Source organism: Mauremys reevesii, linkage group 10 (assembly GCF_016161935.1).
Source record: "Mauremys reevesii isolate NIE-2019 linkage group 10, ASM1616193v1, whole genome shotgun sequence".
In the NCBI taxonomy this organism is placed as follows: domain Eukaryota; kingdom Metazoa; phylum Chordata; order Testudines; family Geoemydidae; genus Mauremys; species Mauremys reevesii.
Genome location: NC_052632.1, coordinates 5,428,302 through 5,454,502, shown reverse-complemented (window position 1 = coordinate 5,454,502; position 26,201 = coordinate 5,428,302). Strand labels below are relative to the sequence as shown.

Sequence of the window (26,201 nt, the reverse complement as noted above, 5' to 3'; positions counted from 1 at the left end):
GCTCTGATTTCAAGCTTAATGTGGTCAGGAAATATAAAAATACATTTATTTATGTCATCTACTAAAAATCTCAACCTATTTTACAGCTCGTCTAACCCAATCTGTGTTTATGTTGGAGATGAATGATTGGTCTGTAGCTGTCTGTATTTCTAGCCAGACTGAATGGAATGATTCTGCAGCAGAACTATAATTTTTTTTTTATTTACCGCATGTGGCAGCTATTTCCTTCCTCCCAGAACCCACTGCATAGTTCTCAAGGGCATTACAGCTGTTTGACTCCTAACAAGCTGTGTACGCGGAGTGATATGATTTATTAAGCTGTGCTTGGTCATCAAAACGCTGGAAAATACTTCACTCCTGCAAATAGCTGTTTACAGTTGCGGAGTTGGACTTGCCTCACTATTCAGACTCCTTAAAGGCTGTACATCAGCAACCACCCCCAGCTGACGCTTGTGCACACTTCATTTGTGTTTAATCTTTTGGACATATGCTTTGTAAATAATTTCTTCATGTATATTTATGGCACCAAGAACATAATATAGGATGGGGCCCAAATCTGTTCCCACTGAAGTCAGTGGCACAGGATCAGAACTGGGACCTTTTCCAGTAGTTAAAAGCATTTTAAAGACTGATTTTCAGATGTGCTGAGTGGCCTCAGCTCCCCGTTAAAATCAACCAGTATTGGGGAGCTATGTACCTTTCAAGCTCTTAAGTCTTCTCCCAAACCATGCTACTGAATATATTCAGGATGCAACATTCTTCTCTATTAAACAATGCAAAACAAATTGAAATAACTCCATTAAATCTGAGCAGATTAACAGGGATGTGTCATGACTTCTGCTCAACATTGACCCTGGGAGTCTGACTATTTAAGAGCCCCTCTACCAGCTGTCTCTTTATGGAGATATACCTATCTCATAGAGCAGGAAGGGACCCCAAAAGGTTATTGAGTCAAGCCCCCTGCCTTCATTAGCAGGACCAAGTACTGTTTTTGCCCTAGATCCCTAAAAGCCCCCCTCAAGAATTGAACTCATTACCCTGGGGTTAGGAGGCTAATGCTCAAACTACTGAGCCATCCCTCCCTTTGTACAGTAGTACTCAGCATATTCATTCCTGTTTTACTCTACACAATCATCTATTGCTTGAGCCAAACCCCATTGGGAGATTTTCCAGTTATATCAATGGGTATTGGCCTATAGTCAATAGGAAAGTTTTGAAGGAGAAGAAAGCTTTGAGATCTTGATGCAATATGCTCCTAGTTCCAGGAGCTAGCCCATTTATTGGCCATGCATCTCACTTTGTTTTACCCCATGTCTGATGGACCTATAGATTCTGTGTCTTTTTGTCTTATTCTTGTGTGAAGTCTAAACTAAGGAAAAGGTTTGACAGTGCTGAAGACCAAAGTCTCTGCTTAGCCACATAACTGATGAAGCCTGGGCAACTGTGGTACAAGTTTCCCCTTCACTGCTTTGCCACTACATCTCAGTCCCAACCTAGAAATGAGAAAGAGAGGTCCTCAGACTCCATGCTCTCTATTCTCCTCCGTCTCTGTGCTTGGTCTCTCTTCTGAGTCTTCCAATGAAATTGCCAATTGGTGCCAACTGTGGTGATTGTTTCAATGATGGAGATACTTGTCCATGTTGAATTGGACTGAGACTTAATCTGAGCTGCATTTAAACTGGCAACATAGAGATAATCTCCATATATCATTACTAATCCATTGAGTCATCCAGGCCTCTGATATAACAGTCCGGCAGTGTTTGTCTGAAAACTCACCCTGTTAGCTTGATCATTATTGACTCACTGTTGCAGATGGCCCCTTATTTGGTTATAAGGGACCTGGGAGTGGCTTTCTAGAGGGAGGACCTAGGGTATGAGCTAAGCAGTTTTGGGGTAGGAACCCTGGGAGAAAGCTGGGTTTTGTGTTGCTTTATTTTTGTGATCCTCTTGCAAACAAAACAAAACACCAGGATAGGGAGTAAGTTTTGAGCTGCTACAACTTGTATGGATTGTGTATGGAGCAGGTTGGGGAAGCTACCTGCTCCTACTCAAAGAGTTATGCTCATAAGTATATTTATACAATATATGCCTATTTATATCTTCCTGTTAAGACTAATTCATGCAGTGATCGGAGATCATTGACCTCCTTGTGTGCTGGAATACAGACCTTATATGCTGGTAATCATTTGCCTGAGAAAGTTGTGTTAAAAGTACCACAAATAGAGGAAAATTTGTGTCCTCAGGATGTAGGAAATATTTTTAAAAAATGAAGGTCTCTTCTGGACCAGTTTTTGTGCTGGATCAGGTATAATGATAAAGAATCTTGTGTAGTCTCTCCTTTACACTGTGACTTTGACTAATTTAATGGCTATGGATATATACCAAATGTCTACTAAATGCTCTCCATCATGCCATTCAGGCCTGAGCAGGGTTAAAATGTACCTTTAATTATTTCTTCTTTCCTCTCCTCCCATAAAAAGGCAGCTTTCCCCTCTACAGTTAATTCAATCTGAGGCTTTAGAGGCATATTCACTTGGGCAGTATCCAGTCCTGCAACTGTTTGGTTTTTCTGGGTGCTTTGTAGTGTCAGACTGAATCTGAATGGGGTTAATGACAAATATATTTTATATGTCCTAATTTAATATAGCCTGGGATTCTTTTTCTTTTATTGAAAAACAACAAACACCTTTCAGCTAGAGATGAGTTAATTGGTTCCAATGAAAATCCCCCAGTGACAGGCACATTTGCCTGCAGCTCAAACCAAATCAAACAGGCTTGAGGACTGAAGAAGTTGAAATAATGTTTTGATAAAGAATTTCCCTTTTCACCTGCCCCACAGTTCCTGGTTCCAGCTGGCACTAGAAACAGATTTGTCAAAGGGCCCCTCTTAATCAATTCCAAGCCCCAGTTTGCAATCTCAGGTGGTAATTGGCCTATGTGATGTGAGTTTGATGGTCCAGATCCTAGTGGATGAATGTCCACTTTACAAAAAACAACCCTGCAAGTGGCATGAATTCATAGATTTCCATGCAAGAAGGAACCACTGTGGTCATCTAGTCTGACCTCCTGCAAAATGTAGGCCATTGAATCTCAGCCAGTGAGTTCTGCACTAAGGGAACTGTTCTTTCTTACTGCATAAGCGAACCTTACTAAGCCCAATCACTTGTGGTTGAACTGGAGAATGTTTCAGAAAGACATTCAGTCTGGGTTTTGTTGACCTTGTTGGAAGTCTCTCTGGAGATGAGACCTGGAGACCAAACCCCTGTCTCACCCTGAGAGTTGGTCCCTCTAGGTCAGAGTTGAGGCTTCTTGGTAGTGGAGTGGGTGGGGGGGAAGCTTGCACTATTGCTCTTTGTGCTATACCTGCAATGCGTATTGAGAATTTGATCCAAAAGCCATTGAAGTCAATGGGATCTTTCCATTAATGTAAATGGGCTTTGGATTAGACCTTAGTGGACTTTAGTCTGCAGGGCTGCACATTTCACCAGTATTGAATGAAACATCTTACATAGGAAAGACCATATATTTTTATTTGCATGGGCACAAAGAACTCTTGTGTTCTTAATAGATGCTTTGCAGGATGACACTTCTCTGTTTAACTGAAGTGATGTTCTTGAGTAAACCGGATCAGATGGGCTTCAGCCCCCTCACTTATCCTCCAGCCTTTTACTCATGCTTTATTTTTGTTTTTCATTCACTGGGTCTGTTTTAGGATTAAATAATATTCACAGATCTCTCCACTGAGCTGTCTATTACCAAACAAAACAGGTTAGATTCCTCAGAGCCCACAGAATGATGGGGTTTTTTTGTTTAATTTCTTGGAACAGATACAGTTTTGTAAATCCAAGAGACACCATCATCACCAAGACCTCCTCTGCAAGGAGCAAGCCCTTTTGGCACAAATACACGTAACCTTTTTGTTACTGCTAATTTCATATCCTGTGTAGGTGGACAATGAATACTAATGTAGTACAAATAATTTCCTTTTCAAAGTAAAGGAGCCCTGATTAAAAACATACCATCCACGAATGTAGGGCCTGGTCCAACTCCCACTGAAATAAATGCCAGTTTTGCCATTGACTTCAGTGGTGCAGGATCAATCTCATATTTCCAAAACAGACTTTCACAAACAGCTGGAGTTATTTTGGAAGTCTAGAGTTGGCTATAAAATCAGCAGTGGAGGCGTGTGCATGATGCTGCACTAAAAGGCTTGGCAAAAAAAATCACAGAGTAGGGAAAGAGAACTAAACATTTTTAAATAGGCCAATCCCCGGATAAAGGATTTAGAAGTGTGTCAGAATAATGTGGTATGGGGCCAGTGGAAGGCATGAAGAGGCCTCTTTTGTTAATATAAGCAGGAGAGGGCTATTGTAAAGCTAGGAAGCTGGTGGTCAGAAGAGTTGTGGCACTTCCACAATTTCTTTACATGCTCTGCGATGTGATCCAGGCCATTCCTGTCATCTCTTTAACTCCCTGGTAAATGATTTGTTCGGATAATTAAAGGCTGCATCTCAAAGGACCAAGCTCCCTATTTTCTCTCCCGCAGAGAAAGTTGTAGGTGCCTCTTCCCTGGTTGCCATCTTTGCACTGATCTTCCCTCGTGTATGGATTTTCTTTAGGGATCATGAAAGATCCAGGATTGGCTGGAAACATCGACTTACCCACCAAGAAGGGACAGTATGAGCAATACAAGCTTCCCCACTGCTTCCTAGTCCATGTGCCTCAGCCCTGACCCGGAGGAACCACTCCTGGAGGTGAGAGAATTGTTCATTTTCAAGGCTGTTTGAGCCAGTTGGATCATGCTTGACTCTGAGCAAGCTGGTGCATGGGAATGGGAGTGATGCAAGCCATTGTCAATGCAAGCCAATACTGTCAAGTATTTGGCAACTCCAAGTGAAGAGCATTAGCAAAAGGATGTAGCGATCCTCTGGGATGCTTTCTGGTCCATACTCAATGCTCTTAGCAGCCACTCCTAGTCTTTGCTAAATGTTATTCTCTGTAACTTGTGAATATTGCTTAACAATATGTGTGTCCTCTGCTGTAAGGGCTTTATCGTGGCCTTTAAAGCCAGTGCCATGTTGGAGGCAGACGAGCCTACAGAAAGAACAGTGGCAAGCAGAATGTGAGGCATATATGGGGATGGCAACTACTACACTTTTTATGAGCGCAGGGTGTGCTTCCCCCAACAGTGCACTTGATGGATGGTCAGTGAGGAAGGTAGTGGGGCTATGGATGTGACTCCGCCCTCTGTGGGGGGCTCTGGTAACTCTGATTGTACTAACACTACTCAAGTTGCAGCATTCTGCTACACATTGAGTAGTTGTGCAAGTGGAAAAGGACTTTCTGCACCTCTTCTCTCCTCTGCCGGTCTACACAAAGGGATCCGGGAGCAGATTCTGCGGAGATGTTTGTTCATTTGTGATCAGTATTATTTACATACAAATCAAAAACACAAAAATAATAAGCATGCTAGTGGGAGCTCAGAGTGAGAATGTAAATCAAAGGCTGCTCTGATATCATAGAAGATTAGGGTTGGAAGAGACCTCAGGAGGTCATCTACTTCAACCCCCTGCTCAAAGCAAGACCAACCCCAACTAAATCATCCCAGCCAGGGCTTTGTCAAGCCAGGCCTTAAAAACCTCTAAGGATGGAGATTCCACCCCCTCCCTAGGTATCATGCCCAAGTTTATTTGTTTACACTGCATGTTACGGTAAGACCCATTGTAATTCTTTGGAAGAAAGTTTTACGTTTGCAAACAGCAGACAGTACTGAAATTATTATCTGTGACTTGAGCACAGACAGATCAGAGAGGCAGCAAGGTCCACCAGATTTTGAAGGACAGTTCACTTGCCAGAGCTGCTGTTGCAGTTGGGGTGATTTCTGGTGAGCTTATTAGCATGTGTGTAGATCCTGTTTAAAAAATAATAATCTTTTCTTGTAATTGCTTAGGCAGTCTACTTGGCTGGAGAACTCAGTGTAGGCAGGGAACTGTGCAGCCTGGAAAAAGCCTGGTCAGGAGCAATATTCCTTCTAATTTTTTTGCATCCATATGTGGAATGAATTTTATGTGCACCAATATGGAGTGATGTGTAGCGGGGCTGGGGCTGAGGGGTTCGGAGTGTGGGGGTGAGGGAGGTCTGGGGTGGGGCTGGGGATGAGAGATTTGGGGTTCAGGCTGCCACCAGGCTGCAGTGAGGAGAGAGGACTCCCCTCAGCCCTCTCTCGCTGCAGCAGCCCAGGGCTGAGGGAGAGCGCCTCTCCCCGGCCATGGCAGCTCCAGGGCTGGGGCCACGGGAGAGGCACCTCTCCCCACCTGTGTGGCCCTTGATAGCCTGCTGTGCGACCGCGCAGCTTAGAGGGAACTTAGGTCAGGAGGGAGAGAGACATAAGTCTCTGCCCAAGAGATGATGGCTGGGAGCTGAAAGCCTGAGGTTGGTTGCCCTTTGTGGACCACAGGGGGAATACATCTGCAATTGCCTTGAATTGTGACAGCCACTATGCAATATGTATCCACCAACCTCAACAAGTTATATTTTAAAAAGGAGTCCATTGATAAAATGACAACAACAGATCAGCCTTCCTAGTGATTCCCTGCAACTGCAAGAAACTGATCATTTGGGATAAACACTGACAGCTGATCTTTATTCAGTGTTATGGGGAAGGTGACAGCTCACTGCCAATATCCTACTGGCAACAAGATAACTAAACTAAGCATGTTCTCAACATCTTTCCAAATCTGTGTCTCAGCTCGATGGATGGGCAGAAGAAGTAGTCTGAAAGCAAGAATAACTTGTCTGAATGTTTATAAAAAGTCCTTCATGAATTCTGCCCAGGGGAGATTGTGAGATCATGAATACACTAATTCCTATTGACACCAGATTTCTTAACTTCACCATTTGTATTATTATCAGTTATTTATATTATGGTAGCACTACGATAGCTCTGATAAAGAGCGATACCATTGTGCTAGGGGCTGCACAAAGCTAAAACATTGCTTTCTTGTTGATGCATAACCGTGCCTTCCTTTTCTGTGATTTCTTCTTAGAATTCATGGTCTAACTTAATCAAATGACTGAAGTCCATGATTTCAAGGAAAGGTGCACAGAGACATTTTGTCATTTCAGTAAGCTGCTTCTGATCAATAGATATAGCACATGTAAATTTCAGTTGTTTACTTTCTAGTGCACCAACAAATCTATATGGTTATTTCTTCCAAGCTGCTCTATCAAAGCTTTTATATTTGTTTCTTTAGTGTTAATGAAGTCAAGGACTGAATAGGAGCTATTTTGTCTTTAGATATTAGGATCCATTGAATTCAGCACTGAATAAATCATTATTAATATGCCTTCTTCTAAGAGCAGGGTCTCTTCCATTGAAGAGAGGCTTATTTACAGGTGTCCTCTATTAGGATAGGCATTGATGTCTTGGCCAACGGCCTTTTGTCAAGATGATAGTCTGAACATCAAGCCCTGTCCTAATGAATGACACCTGGAAGGAAAATAAAGCTCTCTTTAATATGAGAGATGACCGTCTTAATGACCCTTCTGAAGAAGAGTGCTCTTGCATGAGCATTCGTCTAGGGCTGGTCATAATGTAGGCCATTGCTCTAAGCAGAAGTCAGTCGAAGAACATGGCAATTAACGGTCACTAAAGCGAAGATTAAACCCAAGGCTCCACACATGTCAGCCCTTTGTATCTGAGTGAGTGTGTGTGAAGGGGGGCGCTGCCTCTTTGGGTTGCTGTTAAGCAAGTGTTGCCATATTTTTTTCAATCAGGAAACACTTTTGGGGAGCCCAATCCTGCAGTCTTTAGCCATGCAAAGTATGACTTGCTGAAGTCAATGGGACTCCTTGCTAAAGACTATTGGCCAAGTTTTCAATGGTATTTAGGGGCCTGAAGATGCAGCTAGGGACCTAGTATGATTTGCAAAAGTGCTCAGGGGAGTTAGGTGCCTAACTCTCATTGATTTTGATGGAAATTAGGAACCTGATCTTCGGGGATTTGAGAATTCCACCAGATGCCTATCTGCATCTTCAGGCATGTAAATACCTTTGACAATCTGTCTTCATGAGGTTAATCTAATGTCCATTGAAGTCAGTAGAAAGGACTCTGTATCTCACACCCGTTTGCATGAATGAGTAACAATTGCAAGGCTGGGATCTCAACGACTGCCAGAAGCAATGTTCGTATAAGCAGAGGAGCTGAAAGTAATGCTAAATACCATTCATCTTTGAAAAATAGCCTTCAGAGGTGCAGAATTATTTAATTATTTTCTCCAGTGAAGCCTAGCAAATAACACTGTTTCAGATATCAAGTATCACACAGTTCAATGATTCAGATATTTTAGCTTTGTTAACACAAAACACTTCTGGATTTACACTGCTTTTTCTTTTAAAAAACAAGAAATTCTGGAAAGATTATGGCAAGAATGCTCTTGCGACTCCTAATTATTATTATTAATAATTACTATTTTACTCTTATTAAACATATTTTATTGAAGGGGTTTAAACTAGGGTACTGATTCTGCAAACATCTACCCAGTCCCATTTTGATTTATAGGACCCTTAATGTATGTAAAGTTACTCAAATGCATGAGTGTTTGCAGGTGTGGGGGTTAGGTGTATAAAGCAATTGCTTCCTCTGCTACTGAAATGCAGGTAGCTCTAGGGTGGAATTGTCAGTTCTTTACCTGCACACAGCATGTCTACCCAACAATTTAGGATGAGAAGTGAAGACTTCCATGTCCAGTTGAAGTCATGTTTATACTCAGCTTCCCATTCCATGCCCCAACAATGCAGAATGCATAAATGGCAGCCTGAATTATAGCTATTCCTAAAAACAAAACAACCAATAATTCACATCCACCAAGTGACTTTGTTTAGGAAGGCACCTATAACACATGCACCTATAAGGCTGCTTTAGAAATGGAAGGTCTGACATATTTTTGCTCTGAATGGAATCTTTCTGGATGATACATTTTTTAAAAGTTCTTTGATTTGGATAAGGATTCCCATGTAGTTTAGCTGAAAGGTAACCCAGCCCTCTTAGGTTATGTTGCCTTGTTCTGCCACAATAATGTTGTCTGAGCTGCACTGGGTTGGGAAAGAGGCCATATAGGAAAATAGAACAGGCTCCTTTTGTAACTAATAACTTCCCCTAATTGGTAATTAAGCTGCCTACTACTTATAAATGTCAATAAAGGTCAAAATATTTAGAAGCAGAATCATTTTAGTGGCTTCCCATTCCTCATTGTGTAAGCTGCTCTTTCAGACCACACACATACAGATTCAAATATGGTTAGGGTTCAGAGCCCTAATCTTCCCATCACATTCTTATATAAACTGGCCCATAAGGGGATACAGCAGCTTTAGTCAATAGGAGGAAGGATGTGAACCAAACCTACTGGGGGAGCATTCCGAACATTTTGCAATACCACCACAGGCACTGAGGTTGACTTAGGGAAGGGGTGAGCCAGATAGTGCATTCATCTATTTTTTAATTCAAAGAAACTGTCTCGCATCTGATCCATGTGCAAAATGACACAAGGAGACTGGGAGAAAAACTGCCTGGTAACAGATTAAATACAAACTGAACTTTAATGCGTGAATTTCTTGGGCTAAATTCTGCTCTGGGGTAAATCTGGAATATCTCCACTGGACAAGGAAGGATATGGGGCAGAGTCTCTGAGTTTGTTCACAGTCTCAAGGTAAAATTAAATTGTATTAATGATTTACAGCACAAGAGAATTCCATTATTTGTGGGTCAGATTCTGTCCATTGAAATTACTGGGGTTGCAATGTGGTAAGTGAGGGCAGAATTGGGCTTAAAGAACACCGAGGATGGGCTTTGTTCTTGTGTTGGTATTTTACCATTATTCGCAAAGTCACTATTTGAAAAGTGTATCTACATCTCCACTCTTTTGGGGTATGGTACCTGGACATTTATAAAATTAAACACCAGAGAGTGTGCTTTTTGTATTTCACTTTTAAAATACAATTTCTTCTTAATGTTTTTTTCAAATACAAAAATTCAAGCTATTTTTATGATTTCATCTCACTCATGATCCAGTTACCTAATAGAGTTTTTTCTGGGAGACAACGACTTGAATTTTTAGGTGAAGAACAAGTAGAAAAAATACTCCTAATTTTTTTTTTTTGGACAAAACCTTTCATGCTTTCTTCATAGCACATACAAAGGCAAAAAAAAAAAAAATGCAAGCCCCACCTCTTGTGCTTTGTTTTCCTGGTCACCTTTAAGACCAAGGTTTGCCTGTTGAAGAGAGTCCTTAATATCAGTTGCACTATGTATAGAAAATTTCAGCCACCATGGAATTAGAGCTACCTTTGGTGAGTCAAATATAACACTGTCAACAGCACTTAGAGACATTACAAAGGAGTTTAGTTCAGAAAATGAAGGGAAATCAATATCGCAAGCCCCAAGTCTTCAAAAATCATGAGTCAAGCCCCCCAAATCAAGATTTTTTTTTTAAAAATTGGATTCCTCTTATTTCCCTTCTGGTTTTTGAAACTGTTAACTTTTCTCTGCAGACATGAGGACTAGAAACTTGGGTTTGTTTTTTTAAAGAAAGCTGAGATTCTCGTGAAATAATATGACTCCAGAAGCTGGGGTTTTAAGAAAGACACCAAATATTATGAGACACATTAAAATCACAAGAGTTGGCAACACTAAAAAATGCAGGCTCCAATGGCGGGAATTTTTAGTTTCTGTAGTGAGATCATAGGGTATGTCTACACTGCGCACTAAACCTGAGTCTCTGTGGGACTCAGGCTTGCGGACTCAATGTTTCCAAGCCTGCAGTTGACTGGCCACCCGGCATTGCACACCTGGGTTTACGATTGCTGGACCTGGGTCTTCTGGCTGTGCTCAGACATCCAAAATACACCATGTGGGTCTGTGGCTTGAGCTGCATCCACGCTGCAAAATGACAGGGCTTGGCCCTGAGTCTCAGTGGGACCCAGACTCAGATCCAGCCCTCTAGCAGGATCCTAGGATCTGGGTCCTGAGTGCTTGCTGACCTGCATCAGACTGATTTGCGTGTGGATGAAGGTGGTGGTTGGGCTCAAACCTGCATCAGAGCCTTGGTTTAGTGTGCAGCGTAGACGTACCTGTCGTCACCTAAAATGACATTTGGACAGGACACCATGGTTAAGACTCTTGCCAAAGCGCCACAAAGTTTTCACTAACCATGAGTTGTCCAGAGGGCCTCATTCTTTTCATCACGTCCAAAAGAGATCCCCTGTAGCAGCACAGCGCCCCGAGCACCATGCTGGGGCATTAGTACCGTACTGTACTGATCCACAGGGGAAACGCTAGTTTTCTGTGGCACCCAGCTTTCCTTGGAGGCAAACTGGCTCTCTTGGCCCCATGCACTCTGGGGCAAGTCGTCTGTAGAGAGTTAAAGGGCCAGCCTGATCACTGGTCCCACTGCTGCCGAGTGAGCAAGTGAGCAGGCAGGCAGCTCTCCTGACGACTGGGAAGTGTGGAGGGCCGACTCCCCAAGGTGATTAGTGATTAGAGCAAGAAGGTCCAGTCTGCCACCCCAGGAACTTGACAGAGGGGAAAGGGTAAAAGGGCACAGGGCTGCCCTGTCGCCTGGATGGCAGATAACTGTGGAGCCCAGGCCTTTTGGGGGTGGTAGAAGGAGCCTGGAGTCTTCTCTCACTTTCCCTCTGACAAAGAACAGGCATCCGTGAGGGTTCTTCCATCTTGTCCCCCCGGCCAAGGGAGGAGCACACTGTGATGCTGGGCCAGGTGGAGAGGAAGGGCCCAGTTAGCTAGCCAGGTGGAGCTAGGAGTGGAAGATGAATGCACCTCTATTGCTGCATTGCCTAAAACGAAATCTGAGGGTGTTAGACGGGCACAGAATACGTGCCCCTGCCTCCCATCACCTGTAGGATAACAGCAGGCTAGGTGATGGGAGGACTGACCTGAATATCTGGCTCTGAAAAGTGCCTGAAATAAGCAACATCCTGCTGGCGAATTGCGCCCACATTCGTGCCGCTAGGCCACTTTATCATTCAATTGGCCCATCCCAGCCAGGCACCATTGCATGATGTGTGTTATCTGTTAACTAATAAAACATGTTGCTGGCTCTAAATGTAGACATATTTAGGCCATAAAAGTATCAAAAATGGAATGCACAGGGGTCAGTCATGCGATAGCCGAACGTTTCTTTCTTGCTTGCTGTTTCTGCCAGAGATTTGACGAAGTGTCTGTGAACAGCAATATTGCTAAATCCAAGTGCAAGCATTCAGAATTGTGAGGCTTGCCCCCCAAATCATGATTGTATCTTAAAACTAATGAGATTAAAAAACAAAACAAAATATCCCATACAAACAACAACCAAATGTTTGATTCTTTTTATTGCCTTCTGGTTTCTGAGCCTTCAGGCTGCATTTGCTTTGTGTATTCAAATTTTTCTGTGCAACAATGAAGGCTAGGAACTTACTATTTCAAACTTGAAAACTTAAATTCTCATGCAATCCCTCAATTCCAGCAACTGGGGCTTTAAAAAGATCACAGCAAATATTGCAAGACTTGCAATAAAATCACAACAGTTGGTAACCCTAGAACAGTAACACAACATTTGACAAGCAGTTCAGTTTTTTCCATGCACACTGGAAGTCCCTGTATCCAAGATACCATGTTCCCTGCATAAAGCATAAACTAAATTCTGTTCCAAGACCCCTGTATTCTGCAGCACTCCGATACTGCAGATTGAGGATTCTGCAACTGCCTGGACCCATTTAAAATTTTAATATTTTATCGAATAAAATATTTAAATGAATAAAGCAGACAACCTTTGTAGCGCCCACTCTGTATTTAAATACATATTAAATTTAGTTTGCTCAGGCTACTCTCTAAATGTTTACATCTCTGTGCATTGCAGAATTTGGCATTGGAAAATTAATAATTGTACTCGAGGAATTCTCAGGGGGAAGATGGGATTTATGGCCATTGTGGATAGGGAATGCTTGAATTATGGAGAAAGAGGAGGAGGCCCTGAATGTCAAGTAATGAGTAATGAGAAGAGGGCCATAAGACAGAAGTGCGGAATCCCCTAAAAGTAGGAAGGGGGCCTAGTCCCTCTAAGCCTCCCCACCCCATAATTTGAGCATTGGCAGAGGGACTTTGGGGCTTTGGGCACCTGGGAAGGTGTGGGAGGAAGTCTGGATTTGTAGGATAAACACAATAGCTGGATGTTAAAATAATCAGACCGAAATAGCTAACAATGTTGACAATTAAACTTGCATTATTAGATTTCAACTACATTGTGATGAATGAGGCACTTCAGACCTCTCAGAGCTATTGTTGTTTCAGGCTGTTTGCAGACTCAGGCAGGCATCTCTGTGATGGTTTGGACTTGGTTCACTTTTAGAAGGTGATCTTTGCAACCACGAGGTCTAGAACTTCGATAAACTTGGATATAGGAGCACATTTTTGTGGCAAAGGATGGGCTCCAACTCAAAATTCCTGGCCATGAAATCAATGAGTTTGCAGGACCCTGCTTATACCTCGTAAGGGAACCTTACTGCACAGTTTCTTATGCGTTTACTACTTGTTGGCTGGTGTTCTACATTGGAGTTGCTTAAAAACTCAGCCTTTGGAGATAGTGTAAGGGCCTGTCTACGCATGAAAATTATTCCAGATTAAGTCGGGTGTGAATTAAAAGTAGACTAGCTATTCCCGAATAACTGCATGTGTAGACAACCCTACACTGAATGTAATGTAACAGCTGTGCTAAACTGAAGTTTCAATTCTCAGAGGATTGTCTGAGCTGGTTTTCAATTTCAGTTCATGTTTCTTCATGGCCCTTGAATTTCACTTTAATTTCTGGGTTCATAGTGAACCTGAATCTTTAAGCAAACTGGATTGGTGTGTGTATATCTAAAGGGAAGAAGAGCAAAGAGAGAGAAAGAGGGAAAGAGATGAAGGGGATGAGGGAGGAAGTGCGGTGCCACCTCCATATACCCATGGATGCTGGCTAGCATTGCTCACCTGTCCGTCTGTCTGCCAGTCAGGGTAGAAAAGTTTAGCTGAACAACAGCAAAGCAGCAGAAATGCTTGGGTCCACCTGACTGGCAGACTGAAATCCTGCTAATAGCACCAGCACGAGCCCCTCTCTTCCTTTGAACTACTTCTTGTGTCTTGCTGTAAGTTATTATGGAGCCGAGGCTGATCATTCCTTAGGAATTCTTTCCACAATTCCTTTCTCTTCTATTTCACACAAACTGTAAATCATGGCTGTCAATTATATAACACTCAGCATCAGCAGTGCAGTTTGGCTCTTACATAACATCGAGCAGTGACAGCTACAGTCAACCAGCAAATGGTGCTGCACATTTTCCTATACAGTTTCCCAGCACGGAGTGTATGATTTAGATGCCTAGCTCCTAAAGTACTCCATTGGGTCTCCTTTAATATTGCATTATATTACTCATAATGCATAGTCAATCCCATTGGCTCCATTTACTTTAGCAATGATAAATGTCAGAAACTGTAGGAGAAGTTTATAAATTTTAAGTGCTTTGCAGGCAACTGTTGCTTTGAGAAATCTTCATACTGTTCATTACTGACAAAGTGTAAAGGTCATGAAAAATAGCTCCCAACAACTCTGCTAATAGGTTTCAAAATGGGGTAAAATACATGAATCCTTTATGACTATGAAGGATTTTAGTGTCAGAATTTCCCTTTCTGTGCTAAACAGTTCCTCACAGTTAATATTTTAAAAGGTTATAAGAATTTAGCCAAAAAAACTTGCAACTCAGCTTTTCTCAATGTAACGTTCTCATGATGAAGTGTCAGGTTCCTCAAAACACTTTCTGTTCAAAATCAGAATTTGGCAGCGCTGTACTATTGGGCTTGAATGTCCTGGCTTTGATGATGTCCGTACCTCATGTAACTGTTTACACTATTGGAGAGAAACCACACTTCGGTCAGGCTGGTGTTTGTGTTCATAAGATTGCATTTTGGAAGGAGTTGGAGGCTGTGCATCGTGGTCCTGGCAGCCCATTCTTTACAGAGGGAATGGGTTAGCCAACCATGTGTTGCTGGCCCTCTGGCTGTTTGCTGGCCACAGATTAGCCTCATTTTAGGATGTAAATGGGTCTGTTGGCCTGCTGTCTCAGCTGCTGAAAAAATTACGCAGCAGCTAATAGAGCTGGGAGGAGAAAAAAATTCAGAAAGCAAGATGCCAGTAGAAGAAAGTTTTGCAACAGGATAATGGTCTTTTAATTTTGCATAAATGTTGAAGTCAAGTCCAGGCAATTAGCAAAAAGTAAGCATTGAGGAGAATTGGAAATGTTTAATTTTACAGCCTGAAGACATTGATCCTATGACAAGGGAACATATTCTGTCCTGAGATTACTTGCCCATTATTACTTGATTAGAGTATTAATAGACGCACCATTCAACAGCAGAACCCCATTGTGGTAAGCACTGAACAACAACAGAGGGAGATATGGCCCACTGCCTTGAAGAGCTTGCCGAAAAGGGTGTGCTCAGACATAAGTGCCACTGAATGCAAAGGAAGCCGCACAGCTGCATTCAAAGATAGAATCTGAGCAATAGCATTTGTCCTATGAAAGTAACTTTATTGCAATCTAACCAACTTACTGGTGCAGATTTGATTGTTGTATCTAATACACTGGAGAGACAGGGGAATAATGAGAAGTTCATTTTCTCATGGCTGAGCTGAGCTGTTACATTTGGCTGGCCGAAGCCTCTATGCTTCTGTCTTCACTGCACAGTTAACTCTAGTTAGCTACACTCACGTTACTCCTCTTGGGTTAGCTTAACTCGAGTGAGAGCAGTCACACCAAAAGAGCACTGGAACTTCCCGAAGGGATTAGGATACTGCAAGAGTGACAGTTTAGCAGCTGAGAGTTGGGCGAACTGTAGCCGTCGCCTGCACCTCATCTGGGGTCAGCTAACCACCATGTTCGAATTAAAGCCTTCCATGTATGGATGGAAATCAAGTTAGGGACAACACTCGAGTTATAACTTGAGTTAACTATGAAGCAAAGATAAATCCTGATCTTCTTAGCCACAAAATCAGTCAGTAGGACTGAGCTACTCAGATGAGTAAGGAAGCAGGATCATGTCTATGAGGTCTGCTCCCTAAGCCGATCAGTGACCACCTTCTAAATTAAAGTACAGGTTTTGCTTTAAACTACGCTTGAACTTGATTCACAAACTGTCTGCAACTTTAATATTTGTAATTTTATCTTTTATCTGTGAATGATTGCCAGCCATAGATTCAGTCCGGTGTGTAATTGTAAGACAGTAATAGAACCGTGTGGCTAGCAGCATCTGCAGCTTTCAAGCTCTGTGATAAGCTATTCCTCCACATGATGGCAGCATGGGAACAGCTCTCTCATTCCTGTTCCTTTGACCACCATCAGCTCTTCCAGGTTTATGGGATAAGCAACCGCGTGCAGGAGAGCAGAGCTACATACAAAAAAAAAGTTTTCAACTGTATGGAAATACAGAACACCACTGTGCAAGACAGTCTTCAGCTTTGTGTTCTTTCCCTGTACGCTGTTCTTGCAGTAGGTCAGGGTTATTTTACATTAGACTTTGACATTCTACTTTCCTGTTGTTTTGGTTTCTTGTTTTCCTTCCCCCTCTAACAACTTTTAAGGAGATGAAGGATAGGAGTGAAGGCCAAAGTGGTAAAAAACAACACAATGAAGGGGCATATATCAGTGAGCAAAGGCTAATTTATGAAGGGCAGATTGTAAGCAGGTACAGTTCCATGCAAAGTCTGTGTGTCTCAGTGTCCGTAATAAATATGCAATGAGAAGTCAGACCTGGTTTGTCACAGCTTTAGAATCTGTAGCTATCGAAGCATCTGAGCAGGAGGCAATGTGGAAGAGCTTTGAAAGAATACAGTAAAAGTAATCAGCCGCCACCGGATATGATGCATTGCGTGCTAATTTCATATCTCTTTGGTGCCATAGGGCAGCTGCATAATGATATCAAACAAAGCTTTCTGCCCCTTGCATATCCTACTTAAAAGATGTGCATTGTCCTCATTGTGCAGTGTAGGATTTGGCCTCTTTCATAAGTGAGAATCTTCTGGCTGTCATTTGTCCATAGACCTCCCACTATGTGATCGATGATTGAAAATCTTTTAAAGTTTTTTTGCCAGGCTTAGCAAAATGATAATGGTGTATTTAGTGCCTTTGATCTGTCTGGAATGAACATTTTTATTGAAAGAGGCAGATGAGTCATCTTATATTTGACATATACCTGTCTTGGAAAGCTTCTCTGTTTGCCTTTTCAAGCTCATCCTTTTTTATATTTTTTGCATGTGGCTATAAATATTGTGCTCTGTGAGAAGCATGGCTCCATAAAGGTCTTTTTTTTTTTTAATGAAAGAGCTCTATTCCAAATAGGAAAATCACACTTAGCTAAGGTTTGTGCAGTGCATATTTAGTGGTAGAAGGTACTGTGTTGGCCCTGCCTTGCTTTTCAATACAATATCCTGCAGTGTGAAATAAATGGCAGTATTTAGAGGTATCTGGACGTGATGACTGATGTTTGGAGAAGTTACAAGGCTTTTCCTTTTCCACCTGAACTCTCCAACCTGGCTTTTCCACAGCAGTGAAATACTTCTGGGGCTGAGATCATCTGATTATTATTTCCTGTGTCATGTGTTGAATTTATTATTATTATTTTAATATTACAAATATATTCTTAAACTGCTTGAGTTTTGGATTCTTCAGCAAAGTTCACTGGCGTGACAGGGATATCGGACTTTCTCTCCTAGGATTATTTAGCTGTGATTACCAAATGAAAACGCCAAATGTGCAAAAAAAAAAAAAAGTCTCAATAAAATTGTTTCTTTGATACTTTGCCAGCATATTATATAGTCAGTTCTGCAAAATTTAAATTTGTGTTTAAAACAGCTAAAAGCCAAGAATCCAGAAATTTGATTTGCTTCACTGTCCAATATTTCCCTATCCTCCCTTCTTTAGAAAAATTGATCACATTTTGTACTAAATCTAGCATTGTTGCTGGTCATAAATTTGTAATGTTGCTGGTGCTTGGACAGGCAAAAATTGGTTCATTGTTGCAGAAGTATTTTCATGTAATTCTTTTACTGCAGAAAAACAAAACAAGATCAGGCGTCCCATTCTGTCTTGCACACACAGTACTAGACGTGCAAGTGCACACACATTTCTTACGGGACTGGTAGGGAAAGGACAGAGAAATTAGGAGCAGTGAAAGGGTTTCCCAACTTACCTAAAACCTTAATCTTCTTTAACAAACAGTAATCCTCTATAGGGCCTGATCCAAAGGCCATTAAAGTCAATGGGAGTATTTCCGGTGACATCTGTGGTCTTTGGACCAAGCTACTGGTTTCACTTGTTCAGCTTACAAGCAACAAAAAAGTAAGAAAGTCTTGGGAGATAGATCTCTTCCGACCTGTCTTTTTGTAATACATATTTCTTCATCACTTATTTTAGAATATTACATGGTGTGCAATTCTGCATTAGGAGGTATTTTGTCCGCTGAATTTTTCTGCACATGATTACACAGTAGCCATCCGTTCCTAACATCTGTGTTTGTTAAAACCTTTCCAATAAATCTGTGCAGAAAGGAACTGTCTGCAGTTCCTCAGCGTGCTGGGGCTGGGAGTGGAGCTGCGGCCAGGGCCAGGACTGCCCCCGTTCCTGGCCATAGCCCCAGCCTCGCCCCCAGCCTCAGGTCCTGACTGCGGCCCAGCCACAGCTCTGCTCCTGGCCCCAGCCTCGGCCCCGCGGCTCCACTCCCGGGACCCGCCCCTAGCTGTGGCCCCAGCCTCAGCCCCTGGCTCCTGGCCCATATGCAACTCCAGCCTCAGCCTGCGCCCACGGCCCAACTCCCAGCCACAGCCCTGACAGAGGTAACGGGGAGATAAAAAGTTGGGGGACCGCTGCTCTAAGGGTAGTTAAGCTTTGGAATAGGTTTCCAAGGGATGTTGTGGACTTCCCATCACTGGAGGTTTTTAAGAATAGATTGGACAAATACCTGTCAGGGATAGTCTAGAGCAGTGTTTCCCAAACTGGGGCTGCTGCTTGTGTAGAGAAAGCCCCTGGCAGGCCAGGCCGGTTTGTTTACCTGCCGCGTCCGCAGGTCCGGCCGATCGCGGCTCCCACTGGCTGCGGTTTGTTGCTCCAGGCCAATGAGAGCTGCTGGAAGCGGTGTGGGCCGAGGTACGTACTGGCTGCTGCTTCCAGCAGCTCCCATTGGCCTGGAGCAGCGAACCGTGACCAGAGGGAGCCGCGATTGGCCGGACCTGCGGACGGGGCAGGTAAACAAACCGGCCCGGCCCGCCAGGGGCTTTCCCTATACAAGCGGTGTCCCAAGTTTGGGAAACACTGGTCTAGATGTACTTGGTCCTGCTGCAGCTCAGGACACTAGACTAGGTGACTTCTTGAGGTCCCTTCCAGCCCTACCTTTCTATGATTCCATTATTCTATAAAGACCTGGCCTTAGCGTATGGATTGCTAATATGGCTTTAAAACCCCTTTCACCTTCCCTTCTTCTATTATGCTGAGTGCATTTTGGCCAGACTAGAAGGTTTTGCCCTTGATGCTAAGACGATGGGAATGCTTTCAGTACAGAAAATTACGCTGCGTGATCAGTTGCTCTGTGGCTCTGGATTCTGGAATGGGTGAGCCTACAGTTCTGCTCAATCAGATGGATCAGTGTAAACTCACAAGCCATTCCCCTCCCTCCAAGGGTTGAAAACACTGCCTCTGCAGCATTTCCAGCTTCTGATGGCCAAGTGAGGGAAAGGGAGACAAAATCTAAGCTCAGCCTTCAGCAAGCCATCACTTGTCTGGCCCTGCCCAGCTTTTAAAAATGCCTCTAGGTTTTGCATTCAGGAATTACATATACAGCAGTGGTCATTCTAATGTGTGATTAGGCTATGGGTAATTACCACAAGCTACTACATAGACAACACTCAGCACTGCTGTGAGAAAAACACAGTGTTCCCGTGGATCTTGTTTATGATTTATTTACATTTACAATCCAGCACTACAGTGACAATGGCTATATTCATTTTCTGTTATCCAGTGGAGTACAGCCTTGTCTATGGAAAAGCGTGGGAGCATTAGCTTAAATTCAGGCAATCAGAGTTCTGAGTAATTAAGCAGATTTCCAGCAGAGACAGAGGGACATGAACCTCTTTTAGATAACATGACTTTGAGTGGAAGGATGGTCTTGGGGCTAAGTAGCTGGAATGAACTCAGGGGAGCAGGATTCAGTGCTTGATACCAGCACAGACTGCTTGGGCAAGTGATTTATTCTCTCTCTCTCTTGTTTCCCACCCATAAATAAATAGATAAATAAGATTGAAAACCAAAAACCCTACCCCAAACAGAGTTCTGACCCCAAGAACTCTATGATCTCCACAAGGGACTTTGCTATAAGTATTTATTTTTTGTGGAAGGTGCTCAGATACTATGGTGGTGGGTGGCAGTGTAAAACCCTAAGATAGATAAATCCAATGGGCAAAATACTACTTCCTTGCTCCCTTTATCAGTCACATCTCTTTAGACCGCAAGCTCTTTGGGACAGGGACTGTCTTTTATGTATATCTGTTGCACAGCACAAAGGGGCTCTGGACTCTACTTAAATACACACCTAAATATTTTTTGGGGGAACTGTGGTTTGATTAATCAAAGTTAAACTGTAGCAACTTTCTTGATTTAGGCTGCTGCGCCACTTCTCCCAACTTGTTTCTAATCCCATTCGGAGACAGATTTCATGGAAATGTGAGCAATCTGTGGCTTTTATTTCTTTCAGACTGTGTGAAAATTACCAACTCCCATCCAGGCCATTAAAGCTTCTAATGGCATCAAACAGGGATATGCTGTTGGGTCCTCTTTCATTTGAGTGTGCTTGGGTATTTGACATAGATACCCCATTTGGGGTCGTATCCAGAACCTACTGAAGTCATTGGAAAGACTCTCGTTAATTTCAGTGGGCTTTGGATCAGGCTCTATAATATCTGAAGGGACTGTTTTTTTTCTGTGTTTGTGTAGAACCCAGTACAGTGGGATCCTGGGCCATGAGTGGAGTGCTAAGGCACTCAGTAATATAAATAATAAATAAATAGTGTTATCGATCTGGCTTCCTCAAACTCCATTGTTGTGATTTTTAGAATGTTGTTTTCCCTTTCTTCTCATGTGTGTTTTACATATAAGTCCCTGTATTTTGGTTTAGCCCACAAACAACATGAGGCTAGTTTGAATGCTTTTATTTTTCCTGCCTAGCACAAACCAGACTTTTCCCCAACAGTCAATTACCTAAAAGGGATTGCGTATGTAAAACCACACCAGAAAGTTAGAAAGTTATTTTAACTTCTCAAAAAAGGTTGTATTCAAGTGTGTGTGTGCGTGTCTTTGGGGTACATTGCTACCACTGTTGAATGGTAGCAGTTTTCAGGGTTTTGCAGGTTGTTTCCCAATTGCAGGAGAAATCAGTGACATGGAATCTGGGTATTTTCATAGTATAACTTATGTTATTTACAGTATAGACACCAGTTCTGGAACAGAGGTGGTCGCAAACAGCACACAGGCAGTCCTCTCTTCCAGGGTCCTCAGACACCAATACCTAGTTCCTTGGAAGAAACTATGCCCAGAGAACTGACTGTTGTTAGAGAGATTAAGGCAGAGACTCAGGCAAACTCTCCTGCTACTTGCCACAGCCCTCCAAAAGAAGGAGACATCACAAATCTTACAACAGCACTTGTGTTTCTTCAAAGCCTGAATTGTGCTCACACGCTAAGAAAAAGAACTTTGAATATTATGTGTAGCAGCACCCCCCGGTGACTCCTGCCATAACGCTAATTATTAATTATTATCTGTATTGCAGTAGTGCCTATGGGCCCTGCTCTTCCAGGGGCTTTGAAAAGACAACACGACGAAGACCAGACACAATGGGTGGATACAGCAAATGGGTGGAGGAGCACAAGGGAACAACTTCAAATTTCAAAATTACAAGGAAAAATAGGTTTTCACTTTCAACCAGCTCTAGGGACGACAACAGAGGATTTAGATTTTAGGTTCATGTTGGCAGGATAGTTGTTAATCCCTCCCAACAACATGGACAGTGTGTTTTAAACCAATACTGTCAAATAAAGGGTTAAAATATTTTGTTTGCTTCCTTTTCAGCTGTCCATGGGGTTTGCTGCAGGTCCCATATCAGCCATACTTGGGTAACAGGCTCTCCTAGTAAATGCTGAGTTGCTGCTGCTGGCAGCTGCTGAGAAACAATCCTGTCATGAATCATGTTTGCAAACACAGTTCCATGATGTGACCAATTCTCAGCCCCCATCATTAACAGCCAGTTCCTTCCTCTCAGAGAGACAAAAACTCAAATGGCTGAAAGAAATGCATGTTTTGGGGAGCAGTGGGAGCAGATGTACAGTAACAGTTCATAAGTCTGTGCACTCTTCACAGACACAACGCAATACTATGGGACAAACCCAGCCCTGGCTTAAATAGACACAACTGTCAAGGGTGTCTTCCACCAGTGTTGAGTTTGGGCCTCTGCATTCAGACGAAATGAGGGATTAGGCAATGTGAGATCCGAGGGAAAAGATTTATTATAAACCATATGAAGATATGGTTATAATCACAGCAGGCTGCTGCAGGTTCAAACTGGTCCACCTAGGTAACAGTCCCCATTTGTGTGTGTGCGTGTGCGTGTGCACGCATGCACATGAAAGACAGAGAGAGAGCTGTATAATACCACAGCCACAATTCAAACCAGGACGTTTATAGCCTCTTGACAACAGTCCTGCCTACTCTTCTGCTTAGCTAGTAGAACCAAAGCTCAGCTTTTTTCATCTGGAATTTGTGTGGTGGAAACCAATGTGGTTTAGAAGACTGGGTATGAGAATGAGAGCCAGGAATTCATGAGCAGAGCTGGGATTGATTAATTTATTTAGCAATTTTTCTCCTCTGCATGAATGATCTGTTAACAGAATTTTGATTCCTACTGATTTGTTCATTATTTGTAACTGTATAGCGATCACTTCCTGCGAAAAGACAGCAGCTATTTGTTTCTACTGTTACTTTCACTGTTTGTTTTTTGTTGTATCTTATTGTCACATGAGTCACATCATGATGATTCTTCTTCCTGATTGGCTGACAGAAATTTTATAAGCAGGAAGAATCAAATCAGGGATGGACACGCAAACACTCCCATATTGAACCTTCACATGCCAAACCATAGCATTCAAAAATCATGACTCAGGCCCTAAATACCACGCGATCGGCACAAAAGTCATGTGATTCTAAAAAATAATAAATGTTGAGTACTTTTCATTTGCCTTTCTATTTTTGAGCTTTTAGGGTTCATGGTTTCAAGTGTCCTTCCACCATCATGAAAGCTAGAAACTTACTGAAAAAAATGGTAACTTAGATTTATAACGTAATCACTTGACTCCAGGATCTGGGACTTTAAGAAAACCATCAAATATCAGAAGGTTTGCAATACTTGGCGACAGGGTGACATACATTCACACAAGTATTTGGGAGACTTTTGCTCTGAGTCATATACAAAATTATATATGGAAATTTGCAGACAGATAAAAAGGACTGTGAATGCCGTGGAAGCAAATGTTCATTTTCATTTGAATGCATGTTCCTGACTACTCTTTTGCACCTCTGCTTTTGAGTTTTAACCCCAGGTCTGCCACTGACTTGTGTGGCTTTGGAGAAATCAGCTTGTCTGTGTCTTACAAAATGGGGGTAAGAACACTTATAGGAGGCTTATGAGGATTTGTTAGTGAATATTTTTATAGTTCTGTGAAGATTTAAAGGGCAAAATATTATTATTGGTGTATGTAGGTAGGTATGTCTCTCTTATGTATGTTGCACCTTTAAATGGGAGGAGTCTTGTTGCTTCTCTGCTGGGTGGGGCTGGGATGAAGGCAGTTCAAAATGTCTGGGGTTGTGGAGTGAGTCACACACATTGTGCTCTCACAGGGCAATTTTACATTTGCATTTTTTCTTTTTTTTGGTGTTTTTCTCAATGAAAAAAGAAAAAAGTCATTAAGGGTGAAAGTCTGCATCCCTCTTTGTGGTTGGATAGCATAATGTCTTCAGCAGATGCTGTGATTCATGACCTGAGACACCTAACAGATCAAAATGAAAAAGGAATTCAGCATGTTTTCTTTCCAAAAGCATTCTGTAACTGTGCAAAATGAAAGTGACTGTCAGATTTTATAGCATATTTATGTCATCGTGTGAAATTGAACTATTTCTACAGTTGAAAATGTCAGTGGTGATAAAGCAGGAATGTAGTAACACATCCACCTGCTACTGTGCCAGCCTCATCAGAATTGAATTCCAAAATATTTAATTTGTATAATTTCCCCAAGGTTTCCCTTAGGTTGATTTACCTCCCGCAGCTCTGAAAATGTTCGGAAGGATAGTGTGGGAATTTTTTTTTGCGCTACTGCACTCTAATAATCCTAGTGACATTCTGGAGTTGACTAACTTTATAAAAAATAAATGCAGAACAGACTTGCGGGCTATCTGGCATATAAAGTCAATTTTCCAGCTAGTGGGCAAAATTGGGCTGGAAAAATAATGAGATCAACTTTCTTGTGAGATTTTCAGACATGCTGTCAAGTGAGTATGTCGTGAACAACCCTTCTGGCAGAATATTTCAGATTCTGGACAGTAAATTTGGCTTTGATTTGTTTTTTTGATAGATTCTCAGTCTATCTGAACCAGCTTGCCCATCTGTAATGAGAACTAGACAATTGAGGCCTGCGCATGAAATTGCTGCACCCGCAGAACTCCCACTGATGAGGTTGGGAGCTCTGTTGGTGGCAGTGACTGCAGAATGAGGCTCATGAAGCAGAACCGCTGCTTTAAAATATCTGCGTCCCCAAGCTTTTCAAGATTATTAGAATCTTACTATTTTTAGGCTGCGCTGCCCAGTGACATCCTAGTCTTTAAAACAAGCAACAGGAAATACTGCCTGTGAGTCACCCTTTCGTCTTAGTGTTTTCCAAGGATTTTTGGAATTGCTTTAAAAAAAAATGACATTGACAAGAAGAGCCGTATAAAGAGAGTTCAGTCTCCTGAGATCTGGAATATTTTGGTCTAATTATTGGCTTGGTGTGGGTGTGGCTGGGTGACATTTAGTGGCCAGTGATATACAAGAGGTCATACTAGATAATCTGGTGGGCCTTAGACTTTATGACTCCATGAGAGTGTATGGAGAAGAGCCCAACAATGACAGAAAGTGTGTGGTCTTGAAACATTTCCACAGCATAAGGGTTCTATCTGACATAATAAAAATAACATATCTAGCAGCTCTATCATATTTCTTCTACAGCTTTTACCTGAGAGCAAGCTGAACTTTATCATCTGGTTGAAGCAAAAAACACTGTGTATGTGGGACGGGTGTTGCTAAATGCACAGATGTGCATGAAAAGTCAGCTGTTGCTTTGGGACCTACCCGGGTTTACCGTATACAAGGATTTATCACATGCTCACATCTGGAGTTTATACAGGGCTTTGACAAATAAATTAACAGTAGCTACCACTTAGCTGTGGTCCAGGGGCAAAAAGTAAACAGTTGTGGTGTACAAAGCTGGAGGTGCTTTAAGAGAATTTAGGACTCAGCATCATGCAAATGCACTCTGAATGTTACAGGAGCTTTCCAGGCAGTGCATATTATAAAGTCAGAGTAAACGGATTTACATGATTCCTTTGCAGTCTTATAAAGGCAGAACTTACTAGAGCACATACAGATTGTGGACACTGAAGACAATCACAACTATACCACCTCACGGTTCTAGACTCTTGAACTGGGCAGTCTGCCATTGATGAAATAGTTTACAGCCATGAATACATTGTCACAGCTCCCCCACTTTGGCCCAGATCCTCGAAAGTATTTAGGCTCCCAACTTCCATTGATTTCAATGGGCCTTTGTGATGAAAGATGGGTGAGTTGGTCTGAATCAAGTAAGAACTGCTCCTCACCTTTACCCCAAACTTAAACCAATTAAAAAAAACCCTTTTTTTGGTTAACTTGGTTTTTCTCCTTTTCCTTTTCCTCTCCTTTCCACGTGTTGATTTTTGGCCAGAAGCAGAAGAAATGAAACCCCAAGACAGATGCCTCTCTAAGCTGTCTGAAACCAGAGAACACAAGAAAT

At 42.3% G+C, this 26,201-nt stretch overlaps 1 protein-coding gene across 4 annotated transcripts in view; it reads left to right on the top strand.

The window, feature by feature from the left end:
- The first annotated feature begins 1,762 nt into the window (after positions 1-1,762).
- SMAD6 (SMAD family member 6) overlaps positions 1,763-26,201 on the top strand; it is a 325,135-nt gene continuing 300,696 nt past the window's right edge. Inside the window, exons 1-2 of one of the 4 annotated variants that reach the window (XM_039491441.1) lie at positions 1,763-1,978; positions 4,620-4,754. In XM_039491441.1, the coding sequence (XP_039347375.1) occupies positions 4,716-4,754 (39 nt within the window). In that variant the 5' untranslated portion in view covers positions 1,763-1,978; positions 4,620-4,715. Of the gene's footprint in view, positions 2,069-2,112; positions 2,179-4,619; positions 4,755-26,201 lie in introns of those variants that run through there. The other 3 variants (XM_039491442.1, XM_039491443.1, XM_039491445.1) reach the window with 3 other exon arrangements.